This window comes from Loxodonta africana, chromosome 16 (genome assembly GCF_030014295.1).
Source record: "Loxodonta africana isolate mLoxAfr1 chromosome 16, mLoxAfr1.hap2, whole genome shotgun sequence".
Lineage (NCBI taxonomy): Eukaryota > Metazoa > Chordata > Mammalia > Proboscidea > Elephantidae > Loxodonta > Loxodonta africana.
The window spans coordinates 68,485,435-68,509,951 of record NC_087357.1 but is presented as its reverse complement, the minus strand read 5'-3'; the positions used below and the strand labels follow the sequence as shown (position 1 = coordinate 68,509,951).

At 53.1% G+C, this 24,517-nt stretch overlaps 1 protein-coding gene across 4 annotated transcripts in view; it reads right to left on the bottom strand.

The window, feature by feature from the left end:
- Positions 1 to 24,517, bottom strand: part of PALD1 (phosphatase domain containing paladin 1) — a 90,679-nt gene that overhangs the window by 29,389 nt on the left and 36,773 nt on the right. For 3 of the 4 annotated variants that reach the window (XM_064269666.1, XM_064269664.1, XM_064269665.1), the window contains exons 2-18: positions 22,390 to 22,603; positions 18,108 to 18,210; positions 16,594 to 16,773; positions 15,143 to 15,313; positions 14,134 to 14,294; positions 13,827 to 13,902; positions 12,384 to 12,535; positions 11,937 to 12,036; positions 11,649 to 11,753; positions 8,615 to 8,710; positions 8,081 to 8,209; positions 7,442 to 7,558; positions 7,190 to 7,345; positions 6,730 to 6,912; positions 5,234 to 5,374; positions 4,806 to 4,877; positions 3,848 to 3,988 (exon numbers count right to left, since the gene is read on the bottom strand). In XM_064269666.1, the coding sequence (XP_064125736.1) occupies positions 3,848 to 3,988; positions 4,806 to 4,877; positions 5,234 to 5,374; positions 6,730 to 6,912; positions 7,190 to 7,345; positions 7,442 to 7,558; positions 8,081 to 8,209; positions 8,615 to 8,710; positions 11,649 to 11,753; positions 11,937 to 12,036; positions 12,384 to 12,535; positions 13,827 to 13,902; positions 14,134 to 14,294; positions 15,143 to 15,313; positions 16,594 to 16,773; positions 18,108 to 18,210; positions 22,390 to 22,574 (2,268 nt within the window). In that variant the 5' untranslated portion in view covers positions 22,575 to 22,603. The remainder of the gene's footprint in view (positions 1 to 3,847; positions 3,989 to 4,805; positions 4,878 to 5,233; positions 5,375 to 6,729; positions 6,913 to 7,189; positions 7,346 to 7,441; positions 7,559 to 8,080; positions 8,210 to 8,614; positions 8,711 to 11,648; positions 11,754 to 11,936; positions 12,037 to 12,383; positions 12,536 to 13,826; positions 13,903 to 14,133; positions 14,295 to 15,142; positions 15,314 to 16,593; positions 16,774 to 18,107; positions 18,211 to 22,389; positions 22,604 to 24,517) is intronic. The other variant, XM_064269667.1, reaches the window with a different exon arrangement.

The window sequence follows — 24,517 nt, the reverse complement described above, 5'->3', positions numbered from 1 at the left end:
CTCCAACCTTCCAGTTAACAGCCGAGCACTTAACCACTGTGCCACCAGGGCTCCTCTGAGGAGTGCAGCGAGGATTACGAGAGACAGCAGGTGTAAGGGGCCTGGCACCAGCTCTGACTTGCTTTCCATTAGCAGCTGCCTCATCCGTGAAGCAGGACTAATAGCAGATCATGTGAGTGGCCCCACACTCACTCCATGCAAAGCACACAGCCCAAGGGTCATACTTCCCAGGATCTCTACATGTGTTTTCTGGGAGATGTTCCAGCTTAACTCAAGTCCCCCTCCCAGGGTCCAGAAGGGTCCGGAGCCTCCACCCCAGCCTCGCCCTGGCCCCTGCCAACCCTCCCTCAGCAGTCTGGGAAGGGCTGGGGTAGGGATGGTTGGAGGTGCCTGATTCTCCAAGGGTACCTGGCTGCACAAGGCTAAACCTCCCCCCACAGCCCCTCCACACACGCCCTGCCCCATCCACCACACCTGAACAGACCCCAGGTCAGACCCTGACCGTGGAGCCCAGGCCAGCAGACCTGAGAGAGACTGCTTAGGGGCTGGGGCCCACAGGCTGCTCTCAGAGGGTGGTGGGGGGGGGGTGGGGGTGAGCTCGCCCTTTCTGGAACATTCTTTCCTTGAGTGTCTTCTCTGAGTGTCTTTCCAGGGAGGTGGGACTGCTGCGTCCAGAGTTCAGTTGTGCTGGGTGCACGTGGGGAAGTGCCATGCCTCATTGGCCTCAGTGTCTGTCCCCCACAGGTGATGAGTAGGCACAAAGGTCTCTCTCAGAGCCCTCTGGTTCCCACAGTCTGAGAATCTGCCCCGGACTGAGAGTGTAGGTTCCAGCCAGAGGCCCTACTACCCAGGTGCCAGATGCCTGTGGCCTGGAACCCAGCCGAGCCTCCTGACCCCCTCAGCCCTACGTATTTACTGCCAACACCTGAAGCATGTTAATAATGCAAAAACAAAGCCCGTTTATGGAGGAGGCTGTATATGAGGGGGCCCAGGGCACTCCAGGTCTCATGCCCAACTGTCAGTGGGCAGCTGGGAGTTTTTTTGAGGTGGGAGGCAGGGGTGGGGCAAGTCTGGAGGGAGGAGTACTGGGCCTTAAAAGAAGACATAGGTGTGAATATTCATGACATTGAATTAGGCATGACACCAAAACCACATGCAAAAAAGGAAAAATAGATAAATGGGACATCATCAAAACTAAAAAGGTCTGTGCTTCAAAGGATACCAATAAGAAAATGAAAACAAAAAACAACCCAGAGAATGGGTGAAATTTTTTGCAAATCGTAATTGATTAAGAGACTTTTATCTAGAATATAAGAAAATACACAGAAAATTATATATTCTAATATTTAGAATGAAAACCCTGGTGATGTAGTGGTTAAGAGCTACGGCTGCTAACCAAAAGGTCAGCAGCTCCAATCCACCAGATGCTCCTTGGAAACTCAATGCGTCAGTTCTACCCTGTCCTATAGGGTTGCTATGAGTCAGAATCAACTCGATGGCAACAGGTAATATCTAGAATATATAAGGAATTTCGGTAACTCAGTGATAAAAAACAAATACCTGAATTTAAAAATGGGCAAGGATTTGAACAGACATTTCTCCAAAGAAGATATACAAATATCCAATAAGCAGGTGAAAAGATCATCATTAGTCAACAGGGAAATGCAAATCAAAAAACCACAATGAGATATCACATCAGCTTACCAGGACAGCTAGGATCAACGGACAGATAACAACGAGTGTCGACACAGATGTGGAGAAACTGGAACCCTCATACACTGCTGGTGGGAATGTAAAATGGTGCACCCATTTTGGAAAAGTCCAGCAGATCCTCAAACAATTAATAGAGTTATCATATGACTCAGCAATTTCACTCTCAGACATACATCCAAGAGAAATGAAAACATATGTCCACACAGAAATTTGTACACAAATGTTCACAGTGGCACTGTTCTTAATAGTCAAAAAGTGGAAACAATCCAAATATGTATCGACTGATGAACAGATAAACAAAATGTGGCATATCTATACCATGAAATATTATTCACCCTTGTAAAGAAATAAAACATTGATACATGCTATAACATTGATAAACCTTGAAAATATTCTGGTAAATGAAAGAGGCCAGTCACATAGGATCACATATTGTAAACCTCCTTTTATATCAAATGTCTAGAACAAGCAAATCTACAGAGACAGATCGATTAATGGTGCCCAGGGCTGGGGAGGTTGTGGGGGCAGGCAACAAAGAGTTACTACCAATGGGTGTGAGGTTTCTTTTCTGGATGATGGAAATGTTCTAAAATTCATTGGGGTGATGGTTGCACAACTATGAATACATTAAAAACTGTTGAATTGTACACTAGATGGGTGGCTTATACGGTATGTGAATTATAGTTCGATAAAGTTGTTACTTTTTAAAAAAAGAAAAGTAAGATTCAGGGGTCAGACCACCTAGTATAGTCTCCAGCCAGCAGCCTCAGTATCGGGTTAGATTTCTAGGAGCTTGTTAGACACGTAGATTCTGGGGCCCCACCAGGAGGGGAAGGGGGCAGCAATCTGCATTTTAACAAGCCCTCTGGGTAATTCCGAAGCTCACCTAAGGGAGGGACCATGGCTTAGAGTACCCAGTTCTCAGCCCTGGCTGCACACTGGAGTCGCCTGAGGCCTTTTTAAAACACACCCCCACCCTGGCCCCACAGCAGATCAATTAAATCGAGTCTCTGGGGGTGGGGAGCAGGCATGGGTATGTTTTAAAAGCTCCCAGGTAAATCTATTGTGAGAGCCACCGGGAGCCACCGGGAGCCACGTGAGATTCTCTGGCCCACTGCTCTTCAGCGCCTTAAGAGTTTGGCCCAAGCTCAGCTCACTGTAGCCACCTGGTGGCCATACTGGGGAATGACTCTACATCTTGCCCCTAGCCCCTCTAAACCCAGGTGGTCCTAAAACAGGGCTCAAAGATCTTCATCTTCCCACTGCAGAGATCAGCACCACCCTGGCACAAGGCAGCCAGAGCAACCACTACAAAATGTAACCCTGATCACGCCACCCTTCCCTCTCCACTTCCAATGGAACAGAGCCAACTTGCCCATACAACTTCATCTCTGACAGCTTCCCACAAAACTGTGGAGGCACCAAACCACCTGCGCTACCTCCTATCTCACCTTGCACCTTGCTGCCTCCTGGCTTTTGCCCATGCAGTCCTCCCGCCGGGGGTGCCTTCCCCTTGCTTTCACCCTGGTGGGATTGTTCAAGGTCAACTCTGTGGGGCTTCTCCAGCAGATGTTCCCTGCTCCACCCTTGTATGCCTCACATTGGACACCCAGGATGCAGAGCTCAGAGGAGGCTGGAGGGGGGGGTGGTATCAGCCAGGAATGCCTGGGAAGCAATGAAGAGCTAGCAGAGCTGAGAGGAAGGGAATGGGGGGGGTGGGCTATGATATGGGCAGTGTTGGCTGGGAAGCAGGGCTAGGCAAATACCAGTGGCAGCCGCAACCTGGGCAGTGCTCTCTTAGAGCAGAAGCTCACCCTCTTAGCTCATTGCTGCCACCTGGTGGCAGCATGCAGGACCACTGTAACTCAAGGTAACTTGGGCAGAGAAAGGTGCCTGGATGTACAGTCCAGCTGTCGGCCCTCAGGAAAAAACAAGTCCATCTTTTGAAATTACGAAAGATCTATCTTCTGAAACTTCTTAACCACCCTCCCCTCCCCACATACGGCATCTTCCTAATCTCTGCAAACTCCCCTCCCCACTGACCTCTGACCTTAAGACACAGCCTGCGGTGTTTCCATTCAGGGTCACCTGGCCTGCAGAGATTCCCTGAGCCTCAGGGGCTGGCGGGGCTCACCTGGCGGTAGGTGCAAATGATGATTTCCCGCAGGTGGTAGTGCATGGGTGTCATGGTCTCGCTGACTGTGTCCAGCGCTGCATCCACCTCCTTCTTCACTCGGTGCCCGTCGGGCAGCAGCTGCACCACCTTCAGCACCACCTGGGGCCAGAACAGGGATGAGCAGACAAAACCAGCAGGGGTGGGTGGGTGGCAGCTGGCCAGGGCCTCCACACCCCACGCCAAGGGGCACACCAGGCCTTGAGGCCCGGCCCTGACCACAAGCCCTGCTTGTTCCTCAGCCTGACAGCTGGGGCTGGGGGGTGGGGGGCTCTGGACATCTCTGAGGCCAGAGCTTCCAAGATGCTTCTTTTTTAAGCAGCAGAAATTGTCTTTAAAGAAAATCTAACCTAGAACTCTAATCTATGAAACAGATAGAAGCTCAATAGAGGGCCCCTAGGTCCTCCTCTGCAGAGGTGCCACGCCCCTTGGGGAACACTAGCCCTATGGAACCTCAGCCCCCCAGCTCTGGGAACTCGGGCCTGTGGAGGTCAGTCTGAAGGTCAGGCTCTTGACCCCCCCGACCCTCCTCCCTCCCCTGCTGAGCCCACCTCCAAATCTGTCCTTGCCGTACTCCTCCTCAGCCACTAATCCAGACTTCTGTCACTTGTCACCGTGACTGCAGTAGCCCCCGTCTCCCCATATTTTCCTTTGCCCCCACTCTTTGCCAAACAGGTTTTATTAAAATATAAATGTGAGCATGTCTCCCAAGTTTCCATCTCTTCATGGCATCCTTGTGCTCAATGTAAAAACTATAACTTCGCCCAGTTCCCCAAGGCCCACACAGCCCAAGCCCCACTGCCTCTCTAGCCCCACTTATAACCCCTTACAAACAACATAAATGGCTTTCTCTGAGCACATCCCCCCCGCCCCCGCAGGGAAAAGAGACCCCTTGGTTGACGCCAAAGGGCAAGCTCACCTCAAACTCGCCTTTGGTGAACTTAGCATCTGGCACACTTACGAGCTCCTCCTCGCTCATCTCAGGAAAGCCCTGGGGGCGAGGGGCGGGGGGACAGCCGCTGGGACGGGGCACCCCCTGACCTCGCCCTTCCCCCCCGACCAGGAGTCCCTAGCCTGGGGTCTGCCAGCCCCAAATGCTCTCTGCCTGGGTGTGAGAGGAGGATTCAGTGCTGCACCAGACACCAGCTCTGCCCCCCATACCCTTCTGCCATAGACTAGTGCGCCAGGGACCTGATGCCCACAGCTACTGAGTGGACCCCACCTTACACGATGCCACACACACCCGGTGCCCGTGGCTGTCTGGCAGACCCCACCTCACACAAGGCCATACATACCCAGTGCCCGTGGCTGCCAAGTAGACCCCACCCCACACGAGGCCACACATACCCGGATGTGCCAGAAGGCTAGCACAGCCACCACCATCGCGGTTGTGGTACGGCCCTGGCCGCTGAGGCAGCTGAACACGAAGCCAGTGCCCGGGTCCTTGGCGAGAGCAGCCCGCAGGGCCTCAAGCAGCCGGTCAAAGTCCTGGGCAGGGAGACAGAGGGCTGAGTCAGGGAGGCTCCTGGCCACACAGACACTCCCATCATGGCCACCCACCCAAACGGCAATACCAGCAGCTGCTCTAAGCGCTCTCCCACGCTAGACACTGTACCAGGTGTACCACCTTGTACACACACAGTATACACACAACACCACAAGCATGTAAACAGCTTCACCCTCACATACAGTCATAACCCCCTCACCGCAGGCACCCAGGACAGGGACAGGCACTTAGGGTTCATTCGGCCCACCCACCACAGGCAGGACACGCACAGGTGTACTCCACTCCTGAGTTCTGTGCCCCCAGGCTGTACAGGGACCCAGCACGGAGTCCCCAAAGCACAGCCCCCTCACCCACAGCCTCACTTGCCCTGCCACCCACCTGAGCTGGACTCAACCCAGGTCCCAGCCTGAGGGCAGGGTCCTAACCTCAGACAATCGCTGCAGCACACAACCACCAGGGGGCAGCACACCACGGACAATGAGACCCACAGAGCAAAGTGTGGCAGGAAATGCAAGCTCCTGTCACCATCTCGCACACAGAGCACACCACAGGCCCACACACACCCCACACAGACCCACAGCAACACACACATATCACCCCAACACCACAAATCACACATCACCCTACCTACAATACATGCCAGGTACACACACATGTATATCAGTTTCCATCAAGTCAATTCTAACTCATGGTGGCCCCATGTGTGTCAGCATAGACCTATGTTCCATGGGGTTTTCAATGGCTGATTTTCAGAAGTAGATGCCCAGGCCTTTCTTCCATGATGCCTCTGGGTGGGTTCAAACTGCCAACTTTTCAGTTTGTAACCAAGCATGTTAACTGTGTGTACCACCCAAGGACCCCGTGTATACACATCTCTTAAAGTCATTAGATTATACAGATGCCCCACAAACACGTCACCAACCTACAACTGCCACACACACGAACACCCTCAAAGTCACACACAAGCATTCACACACATTCTCCTCCACAGACCTCCAAACACACCTCCCAAATGACACGCTCTCCACAATATTCCCCAATAACAACACTGACACCACAAACTCCACGGAAACACACACCACACACATACATACACTCCACAAAAACATCCGCACACATTCTCCCCACAAAGACACACATACACCACAAATGCCACAGACATGCCCACTCCCCCATGCCTACAACACATACACACACACAAGCAAGCAAATGCAAAGATTGGAAGGGACATGCAGAAACTCCTCGGGCCAAATCTGAAAACCCGAGACAACGTCCCAGCCGCTGCAGGTGGCCCAGGCCGAGCAAAGGAAGCCTCCTCTACCTCGCAGCCCCTTACCTCCTCTCGGGGGGCGCAGAAGTCTGGGATGGGGATGCGGTGGTAGGTGAGGCCGGGGCAGGCCCCACGCTGCCGGATGAAAACCTCCTGCGTGGTGAGGCACGTCTGGAACCTGGGGGTCCACGAGCCCTCCGCGCCCTCCTCAGGCACACTCAGGTGGGCCTTCAGCTGGGTCTCCAAGTTCTGGGGAAGAGCGGGACTGACAGCTCAGGCCACCGAGACGGGCCTGGATCAGCCCTGCCCCCCACCCCGAGCTCCCATAACCACATCTGGATCCAAGGAGGTGGCAAGAGCACTGGAGCAAGGGTTTCCCAAATCAGCCACTCCCTGAGACTGCCCCTCTCAGGCCTCAGTTTCCCCATCTATACAACAGAAGCATGGGACCTTTTAAAGATGCTCCCAGGCCAATTCCCCAGAAGGCCTCTGAGGCGGGAAGTGCTTAGCAGGCAGGAGGCCTCACCTCCAGCTGATCAGGGGCCAAGGAGGGCCCAGGCCACCGCAGGCTGTGGGTCTGTCCATCACACTCCAGCACGGCCTCCTCCCTCAGGCTGACCCAGACGACCTGCCGCAGCTTCCTCTTGGTATCAGTCAGGTAGGCCAGGATGCTTCCCAGGGCCTGAGGGGACAGGCAGGTGGTCAGCAAAATAGAAGGGCTCAACCCAACCCTCCCCCTACCCTGCAAGAGGACCCAGACCCCCAGAGCAGTAGTCACCTTGGCACTGGGCTGGGCTGTGCCATAGATGGGCACGCGGGGCACCCGCCGGAAGTTGGCCACATCCATCTCTCTGACGGTGCTGAGCGTATCCGGGGAGATAAGATCGTCCACCCCCTGTGGGAGAGCACTAAGCCTGGGACCCAGAGCAGCCGATAGCAGCCTCAGAGAAGGCCAGAGCCTGGCCTGAGGCCACCCTACTCTGAACAGAGCCAAGAGGATGGACAGAACCAGCACTCAACAGTTCACAAAGTACTTTCACATGCTTGGTACCTCACCACCGCCCTGGTGAGGACAAGAGGGATGGTGCCCACTCTCCAGATACGGAAACTGAGGCTCAGAGATGAGAAGCTGGCTCTAATTCAACTCAGAACCCAGGTCCCTGGCTCCTTACCCAAAGCTCTTGGGTTTGAGACTGAGGAGAAGTACTAGAGGGGCAGCCAAAGCTGTAAGAGCTTCTTCGGACCTGAGAACAATCCCATTTCCCTCACAAGAGGAGCCCATTACCTCACAGGCCATCACCCCTTTGCCTCCGGTAAGGGCAATGCTTAACCCAAATCCCACAGGCATCAAGGGTCCAGTGGCCCAGGGCCAAGCCACACCCACTCCACTTCTCCTAGGACAGCCAGCCACACTCACCAGAGAGCCCTTGGCGATCAGGTCCCTGGGGGCCAAGGGCCCCACGGAGCTCAGCGTCAGCGGCAGGCGGTACAGCTCCGAGTGGGCACACAGCCAGCGGCTGAAACTGAGGGCAAAGGCCAGCGGGTACTGCAGGCCGAGGCGAGAGAGACATGGGGTTCAGGGGCACAAGGCCATCCTGAACTCTCCCTGCCCGCCCATGGTGGGGAGCCTTGCAACAATCCACCAGGACCCCAGGGAGGGAGAAAAGGTGGGTACGAGAGGACCAGGGCAGCTGAAGCTGGAACCTTCCAGGCCCTGATGTCCCAGTCAAGGTTACGGAGACTGGGGTCCAGGGGAGAGAGGGAGGCCTCCCTTTAACGAGCTGCTCAGGGACATCTCTCTATCTGGGCCTCTGGTCGCCTGTCCCCAAATCACCCATACCACCTCTCTCTAGGACCAGCACACACAGCACCACGTTCCTCCCAGCTCCGTGGTGGGAACTGAGTGGCCCGAGGAGAAGGGGGCACAGGTTCACGCATCCCCGGGCCTGACCTGCTCATGGAGATAGTAGTTAAATAGGATCAGGTAGAAGTATCGCTCCAGGCTCTGCAGCGTCTTCTGCCGGAGACTGTGCTGGCTGCTGCTTCCCTGGGAGGAGGGGGAAAAGGAGAGCAGGGCAGGCATTAAAGATAGGGGACCCCAGGCCACCTGGTTCCCATCTCTGGAAGGCCAGGAGTTAAGTCTCAGAAATCTTAAGAAGACAGTCTATTCCTCCCTTCATAACACAGTGCTGCCAGGCTGGAAGTTTTTCTAAGCATCTAACCCTACTCCATGTCCTACAGTTAATCCCTGGTGAGCTGCTGGCCACTGCCCCCAAGCCCCACATTTCTCACAGGGACGCCTCCCCAGGGGCTGGGAGCCCAGAGCAGGCCGAGCTCCTCCCACCTTGCTCCAGCCCCGCCCACCATCTCGGGGCTGGGCACCCTCAGTGGTGGAGGAGCAGATGTTGAGCACCCTTTCCGGGAGCCAGAAGCCTGTTTGAGAACTGCAAACCTCCCTCACAAGAACACAAAAAGGGGGGAAACTGAGGCTCACAGAAATTCAGTGACTTGCTCACAGTCACACAGGCAATGACAAATGCCGCTGGGTCCCCCCCCCCATGTAAGTCTCCTAACCTCAGCCTAGCATCCTCTGAGCACGGGGTTGCCAGAGATTATCCCAAAGGTCCCCTCTCAACCTTACTATCCCAGGTTTTCCCCCTGGATCAGTACCACCCTTTGGGTATAAAGTACCACCCAGATGATCATAAAGTCCTAAGAAACGCCAGGCCCTCTGGTGAAGTTTTATTCCACCTTTAGGAACCTAGACCAGAGATACACCAAAATCAAACCCGTTGCCATGCAGTTGAGCCCAACTCATAGCGACCCCAAAGGGCAGAGCAGAACTGCCCCATAGGGTTTCCAAGGAGCAGCTGGTGGATTCAAACTACTGACCTTTTGGTTAGCTGCCAAGCTCTTAACCACTGTGCCACCAGGGCTCCAGACCAGCCACAGGCAAAGGTTTTCTATAAAAGGCCAGATAACAAACATACTAGGTTTGTGGGTTGCGCGGGCTCTGCGGCAGCTACTCAACCCTGAAGCTGTAGCATGAAAGCAGCCAGAGACAATTAGTAAATAAAGGCTAGGCTGTGTTCTAATAAAACTTTATTTACAAAAACATGTGGTAAGCTGGGTCTGGGCCATGGTTTGCTGACCCCTAGTCTAGACTAAGAGACCTGGTGGCGCAGTTAAGAGCTCAGCTGCTAACCAAAAGGTCAACAGTTCAAATCCACCAACTGCTCCTTGGAAACTGTAGGGGGCAGTTCTACGCTGTCCTATAGGGTCGCTATGAGTTGGAATCCACACGATGGCAACAGGTAATCTAGACTAAGGAAAAAACTCCTAGTGTCACTGAATGAAGACGCTCATCATAATAGCAGTTACACTGATGAGGAACTGGAAGCAACGCAACTGTCCAACGATAGGGCGAAGTTTAGTGAGTCATCGCAGGTGACATCGAGGGACACAGGCTCTGCACCTGGCTCTGTCCTAAGAGCATGATGTCATACTCCCTTCAGGAGGATGTATACTGATAGCGTGACATATTTTATCTCGGGTAATCCTTGTAACAACCCTCCAAGGTAGTTACTATTATTGGCCCCCATTTTACAAATGGGGAAACTGAGGAACAGAAAGTTAAGCAGATGGCCCAACTCCACATGACCTGTAGACAGGAGAGCCAGGACCAGAGTCCTAGCAGTTGGGTGTGGAGCCCACGCTCTTATCAGGCCAATGATAGCTGAACCACCCAATGGGCTTAAATTGCACAGGCATTAAAAACCTCAAGGACAAAAACCAGTACTGACATGGAAGAGGCTGATGCTGTGAGGTCAAACGGAAGAACCAGGATGTCAAAAGTGTACTGAGGCACCCTACACAAAAAAACCTAAGCATAAAAAAGCTGGAAATAGCGAAAAATGCTCAGAGTGGCTGTGTTGGACTCGTGGGTGATTTTTTTCCTTTCCTCCTATTTCCCAGTTTTCTGTAGTATGATACTGCTTTTAAATTTTCTTTTTAGGAAAAAGCACCAAAGAAGAAACAGGTTCAGAAAATGCAGATCAGAATTTCAAATTCTCATGGAATCCAGACTTTCTGGAGCCATGAAGGCTGGATAAACCCCCAAAACGATTGCCCTGAGATAATCTTTAAATCTTAAACCAAAAATATCCCCTGAAGTCATCTTAAAACCAAACAATAGCTCAGCTTAACTAGTCAAAACTGTCTGCCTTGAGCATCATGTTCTTTTAAGGCCTATCTGTGTGGGATCAAATTGACAACAGCAACTCGAAAGACTAGACAGGAACCTTCGGGGGCAATGACTGTATGTTAATGAGGGAGGAACAACTCAGAAAAGGACAGTGAGAACGGCTGTACAACTCAAAGAATGTAATCAATGTCACTGAACTGTACATGTAGAAAACTGCTGATATGGTGTATGTTCTGTCGTGTATATTTCAACAACAACAATAAAATAAAATATTAAAATAAAGGCTCTGCAGACTTAAGACTCTCTCCAGGCACCGTGAGCAAACATCTGTCAAGCTGACCTCCTCTCCCCAGAGTGAGGGGACAGGGTCTGCTGAGAGAGCCAAGGGCCCGTCATTCTTCCAGAAGCGGCGGGCTGGACCAAACCCCAGCCTTCCCGAACAAACACCAGGGCTTTATTTTGGGGGGAGCCATGAGTGGTCTGGGAAGTATCTGCATCCAGAGGTCCCCTGGGAGCACCCTAGCCAGCAGCCCCTCCTCCATCCTGTTTATCCTGTAGCTGAAGGGACCTGTCCAGGGAAAGTAAACTTCCCTCTTCCTTGTCCATCCTTCCTGCAGGCCCAGCTCTCTCATTTCCCTTCCTCTGAAATCTGCTCTCCTCATGGGAGAAGCAGCAGCCAGGAAAAGTCAGTCTGAAAGAAACCAGTCACCAGGCCTAACAAAATCAGGCAGCGGGGCGGATGCAAGAGCAGAGGCTTTCACGCCTTTCCTCCTGCCCTCACCTGGGCTGGGCTCTCAAGCTGGATGTCTTCCAGTTTCTTCTGGTTTTCCAAGACCACTTCCTTCAGGTCGTGCAACTCTGCACAGGCAGTGATGGCTCTGTCCAGCTGGTACCCGGGACCAAGGCGGAGGAAAGATGGCAGAAGAGAAAATAGGAAAGAGGAACAGAAAGTGAATGGTCAGCAGGGGGAAGATGGGAGCACCGGGGAAAGAAGACAACTCCAGCAGTGGGCAGCGTGGCTGCCCCCTCCCAGGCCCCGGCCCAGCTCCTTGCGAGCCCCCTCACTCACCTCCTCTACCATCTTCCTTCCCTGGGGCACCATGCGGAGAAAGCTCTGGATGACCTGGAACTGCTCCATGGGGAGGGACTTGGTCTGCGGGGAGGCAGCCCTGACAAGGAAGGTGATAGCACGTGTCAGGGCTCCCAGGGGCTCCAAGTCAGCCACACTGCCCACTTCCTCCTGCTCATATAGCCAGTGAGAGACACCACAAGTCTTCCCTCCGAATGAGGCTGGGGAGGCAAGGGGCATTTCTACCCCTGCGGAAACTGAGGCTTAGAAAGGTCAAGTAGCTTTGTCCAGGTCACCCAGCAAGTCTACGGCAAACCGGGAAACAAATCCCAGGTGACTCACTTTCCAGTTTTGACTCCCAGTTCCTGGACTGTCATCCCCAAGGCATCCCACCTCCTCTTCTCCGTATCCCCAGCCCCTCAAGACACAGGGTCCCAGGTCACTCACTCTGGCTGTGAGGCTGGCCCATTGCGGTGGAACAGAACAAGGGTGCCCAGGACCATGCCTAGGTTGGTCCTGCCCACGCCCGTCTGGCAGCTGAAGAGGAGGGCAGGGGGAGGCCCAGGGGCATCTCGGAGCAGCAGCAGGCTGGGGGTTTCCTGAGGAAAGACCGTGAACATCAGGCAACACTGTGGCCCAGAAACCCCTCAGCCGAGGACCAAGTTTGGGAGGGGATCATGACATTACGTCCACCCCCACTCCACAATCTGCAAGATGGGTCAGACACGTGATTCTGTCTCTTTCCCCAAATCAGTTGGGACGGCGGGCAAGTCGCCAAGCCCCACAGCCCCACCTGCCCCGTGAGTACAGCCTCTGCCCTGAGCCCCATGGAGCTCAGTGAGCAGGTGCTGGAGGAACAGAGACCCCCTTAGAGGGGACAAGGCCTGTACTGGACATCTCATGAGATGCAAATTGACAAATGCCCCGAAAGGAGCTAGGACAGAAGCTGGCACACAGCCAATGCTCAGGAAATAGGAGCTGAAGAGTCTCCACTAAAGAAATGCGGAGACTGAGGCCTAGAGACCTTAGGTGGTTTGTCCAAGAGCACACAGTAAATCAGCAGCCCAGCTGCAACCAGAGTTCAGTTCTCCAGACAGACAGTGCCGAACTCTGTCATCAGAGAACATACAAACACACACCTACACACAGACATCCGACACACACACAGACCACTGACACACACACGTACAGATGTCACACACATAGACGTGTACATGCACACCCCCCAGAGACACACACAGACATGCAGAGACACATTCAGAGACGCACAAAGACGTACATGTCCCACACAGATGTCACACAGACACGGTGTACATACACACGTGAGACACATACAGACACATACACAGACATACAAACACATATACATACCTACCTTACTGAGAAACACATACGTCAGAAACACCACATACATACACATCCCAGAGACACATACAGAGACACAGACACGCAAAGACATATGCATATATACCTCACAGAGACACTGTGTATATACACACCCCAGACACACAGAGATACACAGAAACACACAGACACCCAGAGATACAACCATTCAGAGGCACAGATGTCACATAGAGACACACACAGATGTGTACATACACACCCCCCAGAGACAGAGACACACAGATACACACTCAGACACATACAAACACATATGTACACAGAGTGACACACAGATACACAGACACAAAGACACACACACAGGGGTGTATATACCCCACGCCCCGTCACCCACGACAGGGTACACACACAGAACATGGCCTTCCTCTGAGGAAAGCCAAAGGCCACGCCCACCCTGAGCATCGCCATAGAGAGAGCCTAGACACCGACTGACTCTCGGAAGCGCCTGCCCCACTCCATGTCCCCATCACCCCTCCCAACCCCACTTACCCGGACCACACTGACAAAGGCATCAAACTGGGCTTCCAGCGGGGCCCCTTGCTCTGGCAGAGGTAGGCGATGGTACCTGCCAGGTGAGAGGGAGCAGCCCGTCAGGTAGGTCTCACACCCTGGGCACTGCCCCCCCACACCGCCCACTGCCAAGCAAAGTTCATAAACGCTGCCACCATGGAGAGAGAAGGGTGTGGGGAGCTCAGTCCAGCCTGCAGATGGGGAAACAGAGGCCATGGCAGGAGGGTAGTGGCAAAGACCACCCACGCCAGCACAGGGTCCCACACAGCCTGGGGCACTGGGGTACCTGTAGGCGGGCTGCAGGAAGAGGGGCCGCTTGTACACCTCCTCAGTCACACGCACGTCGTCCTCGCCCCGGATGGCCATGGCATGGGGCTCCCCCCGCAGGTCCTCGGGGTTGTAGTACACGTGGTATGTGTCTTTGCTCAGCTGGGCAAAGTCGTGAATCTAGACAAGAGGTGTGGGGACCACAGGGCCATTACCCACCCACCTGAGTCCTTCCTGTCCTCTCCCTGACCTTCCTGGCTGAGATCTGGAGTGACCAAGCTACACTGAGGCCACGGGCAGGCTTCTTTCCCTCCGGGAGGAAACCTGGTGGCCAGAGAAGCTATCTAGGCCCTCGGTGTGCTGACAGAACCAGGTGACCACTGGCCTGAGGGCAGCCCACCTATGCCTGGGCTACCATGGCCCACACTGGGGCCGGGCAGGAAGGGCCTGCCTAGAGGGCAGTGGGAATTAGGCAAGCACCCGGCCGCAGGACACCGGAGGCTCGGCAGCTGGGAGCTGCCGGAGGATGGAGCAGAGAGCACGTGAGGCCTGGAGGGGCCCAGAGACGGTCGGGCCCTAGCATGGCCTCACTCCTGCTTGCTGGACTTGGGGGGCACTGTGACCCCATACCTCTGCGGTATGTCAACAGGCTCAGTGACCTTGACAAGCTTCTGTGTGGCAGAGAAGGAGGAGGCCAGAGGAACCTCGAAAACAGATAACAGAAGCCTAGAAAGAAGTGACTCACCCAAAGCCTTATGGCTCGTGGACGTTAGTCTTGGGACTCCTAGTCTAGTGCTCTTTTCACTCCACCAGACCCCTTGGGAAAGGGACAGAGACAGAGAGCCGAGAACAGGACGTGCTACCTCTAGCTGCCCTGTGAGCTGGCCTTGCAGCCAGCCACTCACCCAGGCAAGGCAGAAAAGTAAGGGCTTGCGGGCTGCTGTGAGCCACTTGGGCTGGCCCTGGGAACGTGTCTGTAAAGCTGGGCTGGGGTCTGAGGGGCTCCCACCCACTCCACCGGCCCTTACCCTCACCTCTTTCCGGATGGCCAGCTCCAAGCTCTCTGCCTGGACGTTGGGTCCGAGGCCCTGCAGGTTGTCGTGAAGGTTCTGCTTGTCTCGAGGGGTGTAAGGCATGAAGTCCTCACCAGCACGCAGAAATAGCACGGGCTCCTCCCGCACACAGAGGGTGATGCACTCCTGCAGGGCCCAGGGCCACGAGAACCATCAGTTGCCCTCTACCTGCCACCTCCAGACCTCCACCCAGGCCAGTCCGCCTTCCTCCAAGGCCCACCACCCACCCCGTCTCTGCAGCCTGAATCCTACCCAAGGAGCAAGGTCAATGCCGATGACACTCCCTCTGAGCCCCCCTCCTCTCAGTGCCAATGGTCCTTATTTATATTAACATTAGAGCCCTGATGGCGCAGTGGTTAAGAGCTACAGCTCCCAACCAAAAGGTCAGCAGTTTGAATCCACCAGCTGCTCCTTGGACACCCTATGGGGCAGCTCTACTCTGTCCTATAGGGTCGCTATGAGTTGGAATCAACTCGACAGCAATGTTTTTTTTTATATTAACATTATCCATGAATACATTTTTCTTCCAGTAACGGACAAGTTCCCTGCAGGTAGAATCACATGCTGTTCACTTTCATATGCCCATGATTCCTGGCATGATCAGGCAATTGAAAAGTACCAGCTAAAGAAATGTATGCCTTCACCACTATGCAATCATTCACTTGCTGAGCACGAACAGGCAGAGGGAGGTGGGAGGCAGGCTCCACCCTCAAGAAACTCACAGTCAAGCTGGGAAGAGGGGACCCAGATACAGCCAGCACCCCCACCCCTTGCTGGCCCACTCAAGGCCCCTCTACCTTAACCCCCCAGGGCCTGCCCTCGATGAGCCTGGGATCGCAGGAGACCCTCAGCCTCTGTCCTGGAGACACCCAAAACATCGAGCAGGAAAGAGGAGCAGCTAAAACAGGCTCTTGGAGTCCAGCTGCCTGGGTTTGAGTCTTGGGCCACCACTCACAAGCAGTGTGGCCTGGGGGAAGTTATTTATCCTCTCTGCACCTCGGTTTTCTCTTCTGTAAAATGGGAGAATAACTGTCCCCCCCCATAGGTTGGCATGGGGCTTTGGTAAGACCTAGCACAGGTGAGCACTTTAGAAGTGCTAACTGCACCCATCATTTGGGCTCTCTCATCAGACCTGGGTCCACCTCTTACCCTCCTCACTTCCTCCAAGGCTTTCAGAACAGGATGTATAATGGGTGTCTGACATCAGGAACGCCCATGTCCACACAAGACAATGGAATCAGCGTTGACCCAGAATCTCCCAGCCACACTGACCACGCTGACCATCCTGGCATCCAAGGCCCACCCTCCCAGAAGGCAGCCAGACCCCTCCAGAGCCTCTAAAGTTGTCCCTCCCAGAAGCCCTTTTCTCAGTTTTGGGGCTAGCCTTGGAGACAGCCCATGCTTACCCTGTGCCCGTCCTTCCGCAGTGTCTGGAGGACTTGCCCAAAACCCAAGAGACTGGGCTGTCCCATGCCAAACACAGGAAGCCCGCCCCGAACCTGTCGGAAGTTGGGGGCTCCACAGCTTCCCACAGTGCCCAGCACGTCCATCTTGTCAGCAACATCTCGCACCATGAAGTAGCGGCCCTGGCAGGGAGGAGAGCCACAGGGAGTCATTCAGATGGCCCCAGGGGTATCGTCTGCAGGCTGGGCTCTGTCTCAGGCCTAAGCATGAAGAAGGGTAGAAGGGGCAGGGGCCATGGTCCTGCCCTCAAGCTGCCTGCAGGCTCATGGAGAAAACAAACAAAATATGTGGCCATCTGTGATCAGTGGAAGGGTGTCAGAGTGTGCTGGGGAAAGGAAAGAGAACTCCTCCTGAGGGGAAATCAGAGAAGGCTTCATGTAGGAGGTGGCATCACCTATGTAAGAGCCAGGTCCATGAAAGAGAGCAAGTAGAGGCACTCCAAGGGGCAGGAAACCAAAGCTGGCTCTAGGGTGGGGCCCACAGCCACCCCAGGGGGAAGGAAAATGTCTCTCACCCCATGGGAAACTCAGGAGAAAGGGGCCAGAATAGGGAGTCACAGCTGAGGCTCCAGGAATAAACTAGAGGAAAACTGTGCCAGCCCTTTCCTTAGGGACAGTTCTGAGCATGGGCGGGGTAGGGGGCGGTCCTCTCCCCTTCCCAGGCCGAGGTAGGGAGGCCACAATGACTGCAGAGAAAAGAGCAAAGCACTGAGCAGACAGCCAGGCGACAATGGAGGGAACCAAAAGAGTTAATTCCCGGGTAAAAAGGAACCCCAAGGTTACCTCGTCCATCCCCCTGCCTCCAGCAGGCCCCACACCTATATCGCCTGACAGACAGGAAGTGGGACCCATTCTTCCAGAAGAGCCTGAGATTCCCAGGGACTCCTTCAACAAGTATAGATTCATCGTCACGATTATTCGTTGAGTCTTTCATTCCTTGAATATTTATCAAGCACCTACACTATATCCCTGGGACTACAGAAATAAACAAGATAGATTAAAAAACGCTTATCCTCACAAACTTTATTTTCTAGAGGACATTTAAGGCCTAACAAAACAAAACAAAACAAATCCCCTAAACCAGACTAGCTATGTCCCGAAAGAGAACAGAGGAGATTCCAAGCCTGGGGGAAGCAGAGGCTGGGGTTCCTGGGCCCTGGGGGAGGTACCCATCTCTGTCCCCCTGGATGTTCCAGGGGAGGCGTGAGCAGGTTGGGGCCTGGCAGTGGACAGACAGGGACAGAGGAGCAGGGGACTCGAAAGGGCAGGAAGAAGGGGCTCTAGGAACACAGGGCAAGAGGAAGCGGGATCAGTACCCGGGAGCGTGTAAGGAAGGGTATGGCCCTTTAAGAAGGTAAGGCGGTAAAGCAGACAGAGGGACTGGGGAGAGCAAGAGGAAGGGGAGGGAGGGAGCCCATGAGAAAGAGGACCGAGGGATGGGGCAGGCCTGACCTCACCTGCACCAGGTAGTGCTCCGGGGTAGCAGCCGAGAGCCGGCCCAGCGTGTAATGGGCCTTGAGCAGCTCATCATGGATCTGAAACTCTTCCTTGCAGTTGTACCTACATGGGGCAGATGGAGGCCAAGTCAGGCAGCCCCCATGGCCAGGGCCTTCTCTACCTGCAAAAGAGTCACCCCACCTCCATCCATGCAGCTGGCCATTTGTAGCAAACACTGCCCATTGCTCTCCAATATCCATTCTCCCCTTCTTCTCAGCAACAAAAAAAGAAACCAAACCCATTGCCATTGAGTTGATTGTGACCCACAGCAACCCTACAGGACAAAGTAGATCTGCCACATAGGGTTTCCAAGGCTGCAATCTTTACAGAAGCTGACTGCTACGTCTTTTTCCCACAAAGCGGCTGGTGGGTTCAAACTACTGACCTTTCAGTTAGCAGCCAAGTGCTCAACCACTATGCCACCAGAGCTCCTTTCCAACAGAACCCCCCAATTATGACTGGCTACTGAGCAACCCAGCTGAAGACTATAATTCCCAGACTCCCTTGCAGCAACATAAGGTCATGTGATTAAGTTCTAGCCAATGGGATATGAGAAGTGATTATATGCAACTTCTTGGTCATTCCCTTAAAAGGAGGATGCATGCCCCCTATTTTTTATTCCCTCCCTGGTTAAAATCTAGAAATCATGGCAGGAAGTAGAACAGCCATCTGGGACCACAAGATGGAAATCATATGTTAGGATGGTGGGACAAGAAGAAAGAAGAAGGCTGGGTCCCTGATGATCATGAAGCAGCCATACCAGCATGGACTGCCTCACAGACTTTTGTGTGAGAAAGATATAAGCTTCTGTCCTGTTTGAGGTACTTTATTTAGGGGTTCAAATTCACCCAGAGGCACCTCCAAAGCAAGGCCTAGCGATCTAGTTCCGGAAGATCACAGCCACTGAGAACCCTAGGGAACAGGGTTCTGCTGTGACACACACGGGCGGTCCGTGAGTCGGGAGCTAACTGTACAGCAGCTAGTTTATCTGAGGCTTACTTCGTTCCAGCAGCCTAACCTGCACCCTAACACACTTCCATCTAGTCAGACGGCCCCTCCATCAGGCTGTATCTGAGAGCACTCACCACACTCAACTCCCCAGCACCGGGAGGTGCTTCAGAACACAGGCTTTGGAGCCAGGGGCCCTGGACATGAGCCTTAACTCCACTGCTTAGTAATTCTATGGCTTTGGACAAGTTACTTAGCCTCTCTACGCCTCAGTTTCCCATAATACCCACCTCTTAGAGCTGCTGTAAGAATTAAATGTGATAATGGATGTAAGGCTTAGCCCAGCGCTGGGGCACAGGAAGCCCTTATCAATACAATCACCATTACTAGTAGCCGCTCTCCTGCCACACAGGGCCATTTCTAACAAAGCCCACAGGTAAAACTCCAGATTTCTGTAGATGCTAAACCAAATGAAGGTTCCAACGCTCAAGCGAGACTTACTGTGCACTCAAGACACAAAAGCTACCGTGCTGATTTTACGAGCGAATAAGGCACAGATTCCTGGAGCTCACGATCTGGTGTCTGACCCTCTTTATAAAACAAGGGCGTTTAGGAAAGGCATCTAAGGATATAAACTTCCTTTGAAAACATTCAGCCAAAAATTATTCTCAAAAAGGTCTCCCTCCAGCTCACTCTTCTGCCATCATCTCACCACATGACCTGAGGTAGACAAATTCCTCAACGGCCACAAAACTCAGTTTTTTTATGTGTAAATTGAGGAGCTGCATTAGATCAAGGGTCAGCAAGCCTTTTCTGTGAAGGGCCAGTTAAAAAACATTTTACATTTTGTGAGCCATACGCTCTCTGTTGAAACTACCCAACTCTGCCACTGAAGCACTGAGCAGCCATAAACCAAAAATCAAACCCACTGCAGTCAAGTGAATTCCAACTCAGACTGACCCTATAGGACAGAGTAGAACTGCCTCATAGAGTTTCCAAGAAGTGCCTGGTGTATTCGAACTGCCGACCTTTTGGTTAGCAGCTGTAGCTCTTAACCACTACACCACCAGGGTTTCCAAGCAACCACAGACAATATGAAAATGGGTGGGAGTGGCAGTGTTGCAATAAAACTTTACTTATAAACACAGGTGGTGCGCAACACTTGGCCCACAGGCAGTCATCTATCAACCCCTACATTAGGTGAGAAGGAGCCCTGGTTGCACACTGGTTAAGCGCTTGGCTGCTAATCCAGAGGTCGACAATTTGAACCCACCAGCTAACCCATGGGAGGAAGATGTGTCAGTCTGCTTCTGTGAAGATGACAGCCTTGGAACTCTACAGGGCAGTTCTACTCTGTCCTATAGGGTCCCTATGAGTTGGAATCAACTTGAGGGCAGTGGGTTTGACATCAGATGAGTTCTAAGATCCCTTCTGAAATTGCTGGGTGGTGCAAATGGTTAACATGCTTGGCTGCTAGCCGAAAGGCTGGAGGTTCACGTCCACCTAGAGGCACTTCGGAAGAAAGTCCTGTTGATCTACTTTGAAAAAATCGGCCATCGAAAACCTTACGGAGCACCGCTCTACTCTGACACACATGTGGTCACCATGAGTCAGAATCAACTCCATGGCAACGGGTTAGTTAAGGTCCCTTCCAGCTAAAATACTCGACAACCCGAGGAGTCCTGCACTCACAGCTGACTCCAGGCGGGACACGAGTAAGCACCGTGGTGCTGAACTTGTACAGCTGGTCAGCGACTAACCGTTCTGAGCCCCAGCACTTCGGTAAATATTTCCAAAGTCATCCCTGCTTATACCGAGAAGGAAACTGAGGCCCAGAGAGGGAAAGACTTACCCAAGGTCACAAAGCAAGTAAGATGCAGAGCCAGGCCGAGGACACGTGTCTCCCAATGCTGACTTCAATTCCTAAACCTAGTTCTACCTAGTTTTGTCATCCACCATCGTTGTTGTTGGGTGACATCAAGTTGATTTCAACTCACAGCGAGGAGAACTGCCCCACAGGGTTTTCTAGGCGGTAATCTTTACAGGTCCAGATTGCCAGGTCTTTCTCCCACGGAGCTGCAGAGTGGATTCGAACTACCAGCCTTTCGTTTAGCAGCTAACCATTTAACCACTGTGCCACCAGAGCTCTGCGTCTGCCATCAGAGACTAAATCTCAAGCCTCTTTTATGTAACATCTTTCCTTCCCCTTATCGTGACCACAGTAATTTATGATGACGACCACTTTCCTGCCACACTGGAGGCCCCGTCTGCGAGATCTCTGCCAAACTTGTGTGTGTGGAACGTATTTAACTCTGAGCTCATCGTGTCCTGCTTCCTGCCGTCCTGGAAGGGCCCAGAGGCGGGGCAGCGCGGCAGGCAGATGTGCTGTAAAGGACAAGGTCCCCAGCTCACCAGGAAACGGTATCCAACGTCCCTGCTGTCTTCCTGCCTCAGGCTCACCAGCACTGCAACTCTAGCCGGGACAGGGTTTCCGGGCCCCCTTCCTGACCTGCTTCCTCCAGACACACACTTGTGTCTAGGTCTCTCTCAAAATGTGCTGCCAGAACCAACCCTGAGCCTCCTCAGGAAATGTCGCTGAAGGACTAGTTAGGAGACTCGACTCAGCAGCTTCCAGTTTTTTCAACCCAAAGCCTTTAAACTGCCTGGTGTTAACCTCAGTTTCAAACCATAATTACTGACTGTGAAAAAAAACAATCTAAATTTTATGCATCTAAGGGTATAAAACGCATGGCACAGGGACTGGGTTAAGGGTATAAACGGGGCTCTGGTGGTGCAGTGGTTAAGAGCTATGGCTGCTAACCAAAAGGTCAGCAGTTCAAATCCACCAGGCGATGCTTAGAAACCCTATGGGGCAGTTTTCCTCTGTCCTATAGGGTCGTTATGAGTCAGGATCAACTTGACGACAACAGGTTTGGTTTGCTTTTATTTTCTTTTTAAGTATACAGACTTCCTTGAAAAATGGTCAGCCAAAGATCATTTTCATGAAGGTCTTCCTCCAGCCCACTCCTCCTTCTCCGCTGCAGACCGTGGACATGGTAAGTAACATGGGCTCAGAGACTTAGGACAGAGACCCAGCTCTGACACCCACTTGCTATGTGGCTTCAGACAAACTGTCTAACCTTTCCAGGCCTGAGTTTCTCCATCTGCGATACTGAACGCACTTTGTAAATGTTAACTCCTATATGCGCCCCCCAACCTCCAGTTAGCTCCCCCTGACCGTGTCTTCCAAGAAATCAGAGCCGCAAGGCCTGGTCAAGCTGCCCCACCACTCACGTGATCACGACGGGAGCCACCTTGTTGGGGATGATGGACTTGGCCTTGCTGTTGTGCAAGCCCGTGGTCTGGAAGGAGTGGACGCTAACTGAGTGCTGACCATCCATCATGCCACTGCCCTGGAGGCCCTCGAAGGGGGCGCCCGCCGAGACCGTCTGCTGGGCGGTGCTGGCCGTTGTACCCATAGTCCGACAGCAGCCTCAGGACCCGAGACCTGTGGGGTGAGAGGGCACGCAGTGAAGGAGGGGGAGGAAAACGGTGCCACAAGAGGTGCCCTAGCTTACCCCTCTCCCTCACCTTACAGACGTGCAGCTGTCGTGGCTGGGTGCCAACTTGTGCCTCGCCCTTACTGACGCTTTGGGGGAGGAACGGACATAAAGAAACAAAGACACAGCCCTGGCCTCTTAAGAGTTTAGACTCCTCTTGCAAAGATAAGGCAGTGAGAAGAGGACTGACTACCCACACCTGGCTGGTACTTAGGGCCCTACATGAATCAGAAAAAAAAAGCCAAACCTGTTGCCGTCAATTCCAACTCATAGCGACCCTACAGGACAGAGTGGAGCTGCCCCACAGGGTTTCCAAGAAGTGCCTGGTGGATTCGAACTGCTGACCTTTTGGTTAGCAGCTGTAACCACTACGCCACCAGGGTTTCCCAACAGTAAGGTTCAAATACTCAAGAAGACTTATTGTCCACTCAAGACAGAAAAGGTACTGTGCTGATTCTAACAATGAATAAGGCACAGTCCCCCGGAGCTCATGAGCCAATGTTTGATGCTCTTTACAAAAGAAAGGCCATTAGAAAGGCAGAGCGGTGGAATGGGTACAGCATCTAAGACTATAAGCTTCAGGCAGTATAGAGGCTGGGCTTTGGGGCCTGGGAGAAGTCACCCGAAGGGAGGACCAAGGGCAGATGCAAAGAGGGGGTCGGACTTGGACTTGAGGGATATGGATAGGAACAGGATGCAGGAGGGTGTTGTTGCCATGAACAGCACAAGATGAAACCGGGGAAGTCCAACCAGGTGAGTGAGTTAGTCTCGGTGCTCTCTGTGGATCAAGGTTCAGGGAACACACGAAGCTCCTGACCCGGCCGTCAGCTGCCGGAAGCTCCTGCCCACATGAAGAATGCCAGGCATCCTCACCCTTCAGCAGTTCTCTGGGAGGAATCCCTCCTAAGGAAATACTTAAGGATGTGTGCAGAGAGCCAGCTACAGGGTGTTCTGTGGGTGCAGGTGTTGTTTACGATAACAAAGCCCTGGAAATGACCCCCATGGCCAACCACAGGGCTGTGGTGAATAAATTACGGGCCATCTCTAAGATGAAATGTTACACAGGCATTAAAAACGTCATATGGACTGACGTAGGAAGACATCTAGGAAACAGATATGGAAGAAGCAGGGTGCAAAGCAGGGACCTGCTACAATCACATCTGAATTCATTAAAAAGTTCCGGAGAAAAGCCTGGAGGAAGTGCATCGAGATGCTAACGTAAGGCATCTCCAAGTAAAGCGATCGCGGACCATTTATTGTGTCCTGTTTGCTCATTTGTGTTTTCTGATTTTTCCCCTCTGATCATTGTGTAATAAAGTTAAAACCTATTAAAACAAAAAAAAAGAATGGTTTGGGAAGAGGGCCAGGATACGTTTTAAAAGTTGGCGGAGGGTGTGGGGAGAAGTGGCTCTGAGGTCCGAGAGCTGGGGCTGCTGCGAAGAGAAGTGGCTGGGGATTCCACGCAGACCCAAGCAGAGGGTGAGGGACACGGAGACAGAGGCTCACAGAACTTTCCAGGAGCTCAGCAGCTGCCAGTCCCATTTAGTATCGATGGGCCAGGAGCAGGAATGAGCGGGAGCAACCTGCTCTGCCATATCCAGCAACCCTACCTCACCCACGTCCCATTCTGTACAAACACACAGTCAGCAGTCCTTAGAACGAAACGTTGCATCCAACGGGCAGGCGTGGGCTGCTCTGCATGGGTGGGGACTCTCTGCTCCCAACAATCCACACTCCCACACCCCCTCTCACAACCAGCAGCACCTCAGAAGTGGACAGTGGAGTCAGGCGGTCAGCATGAAGCCAGGGTCTCCCTCTCTGCCCCATACCCTGAATCAGAGCTCCCAAAACCCAGGCAGATG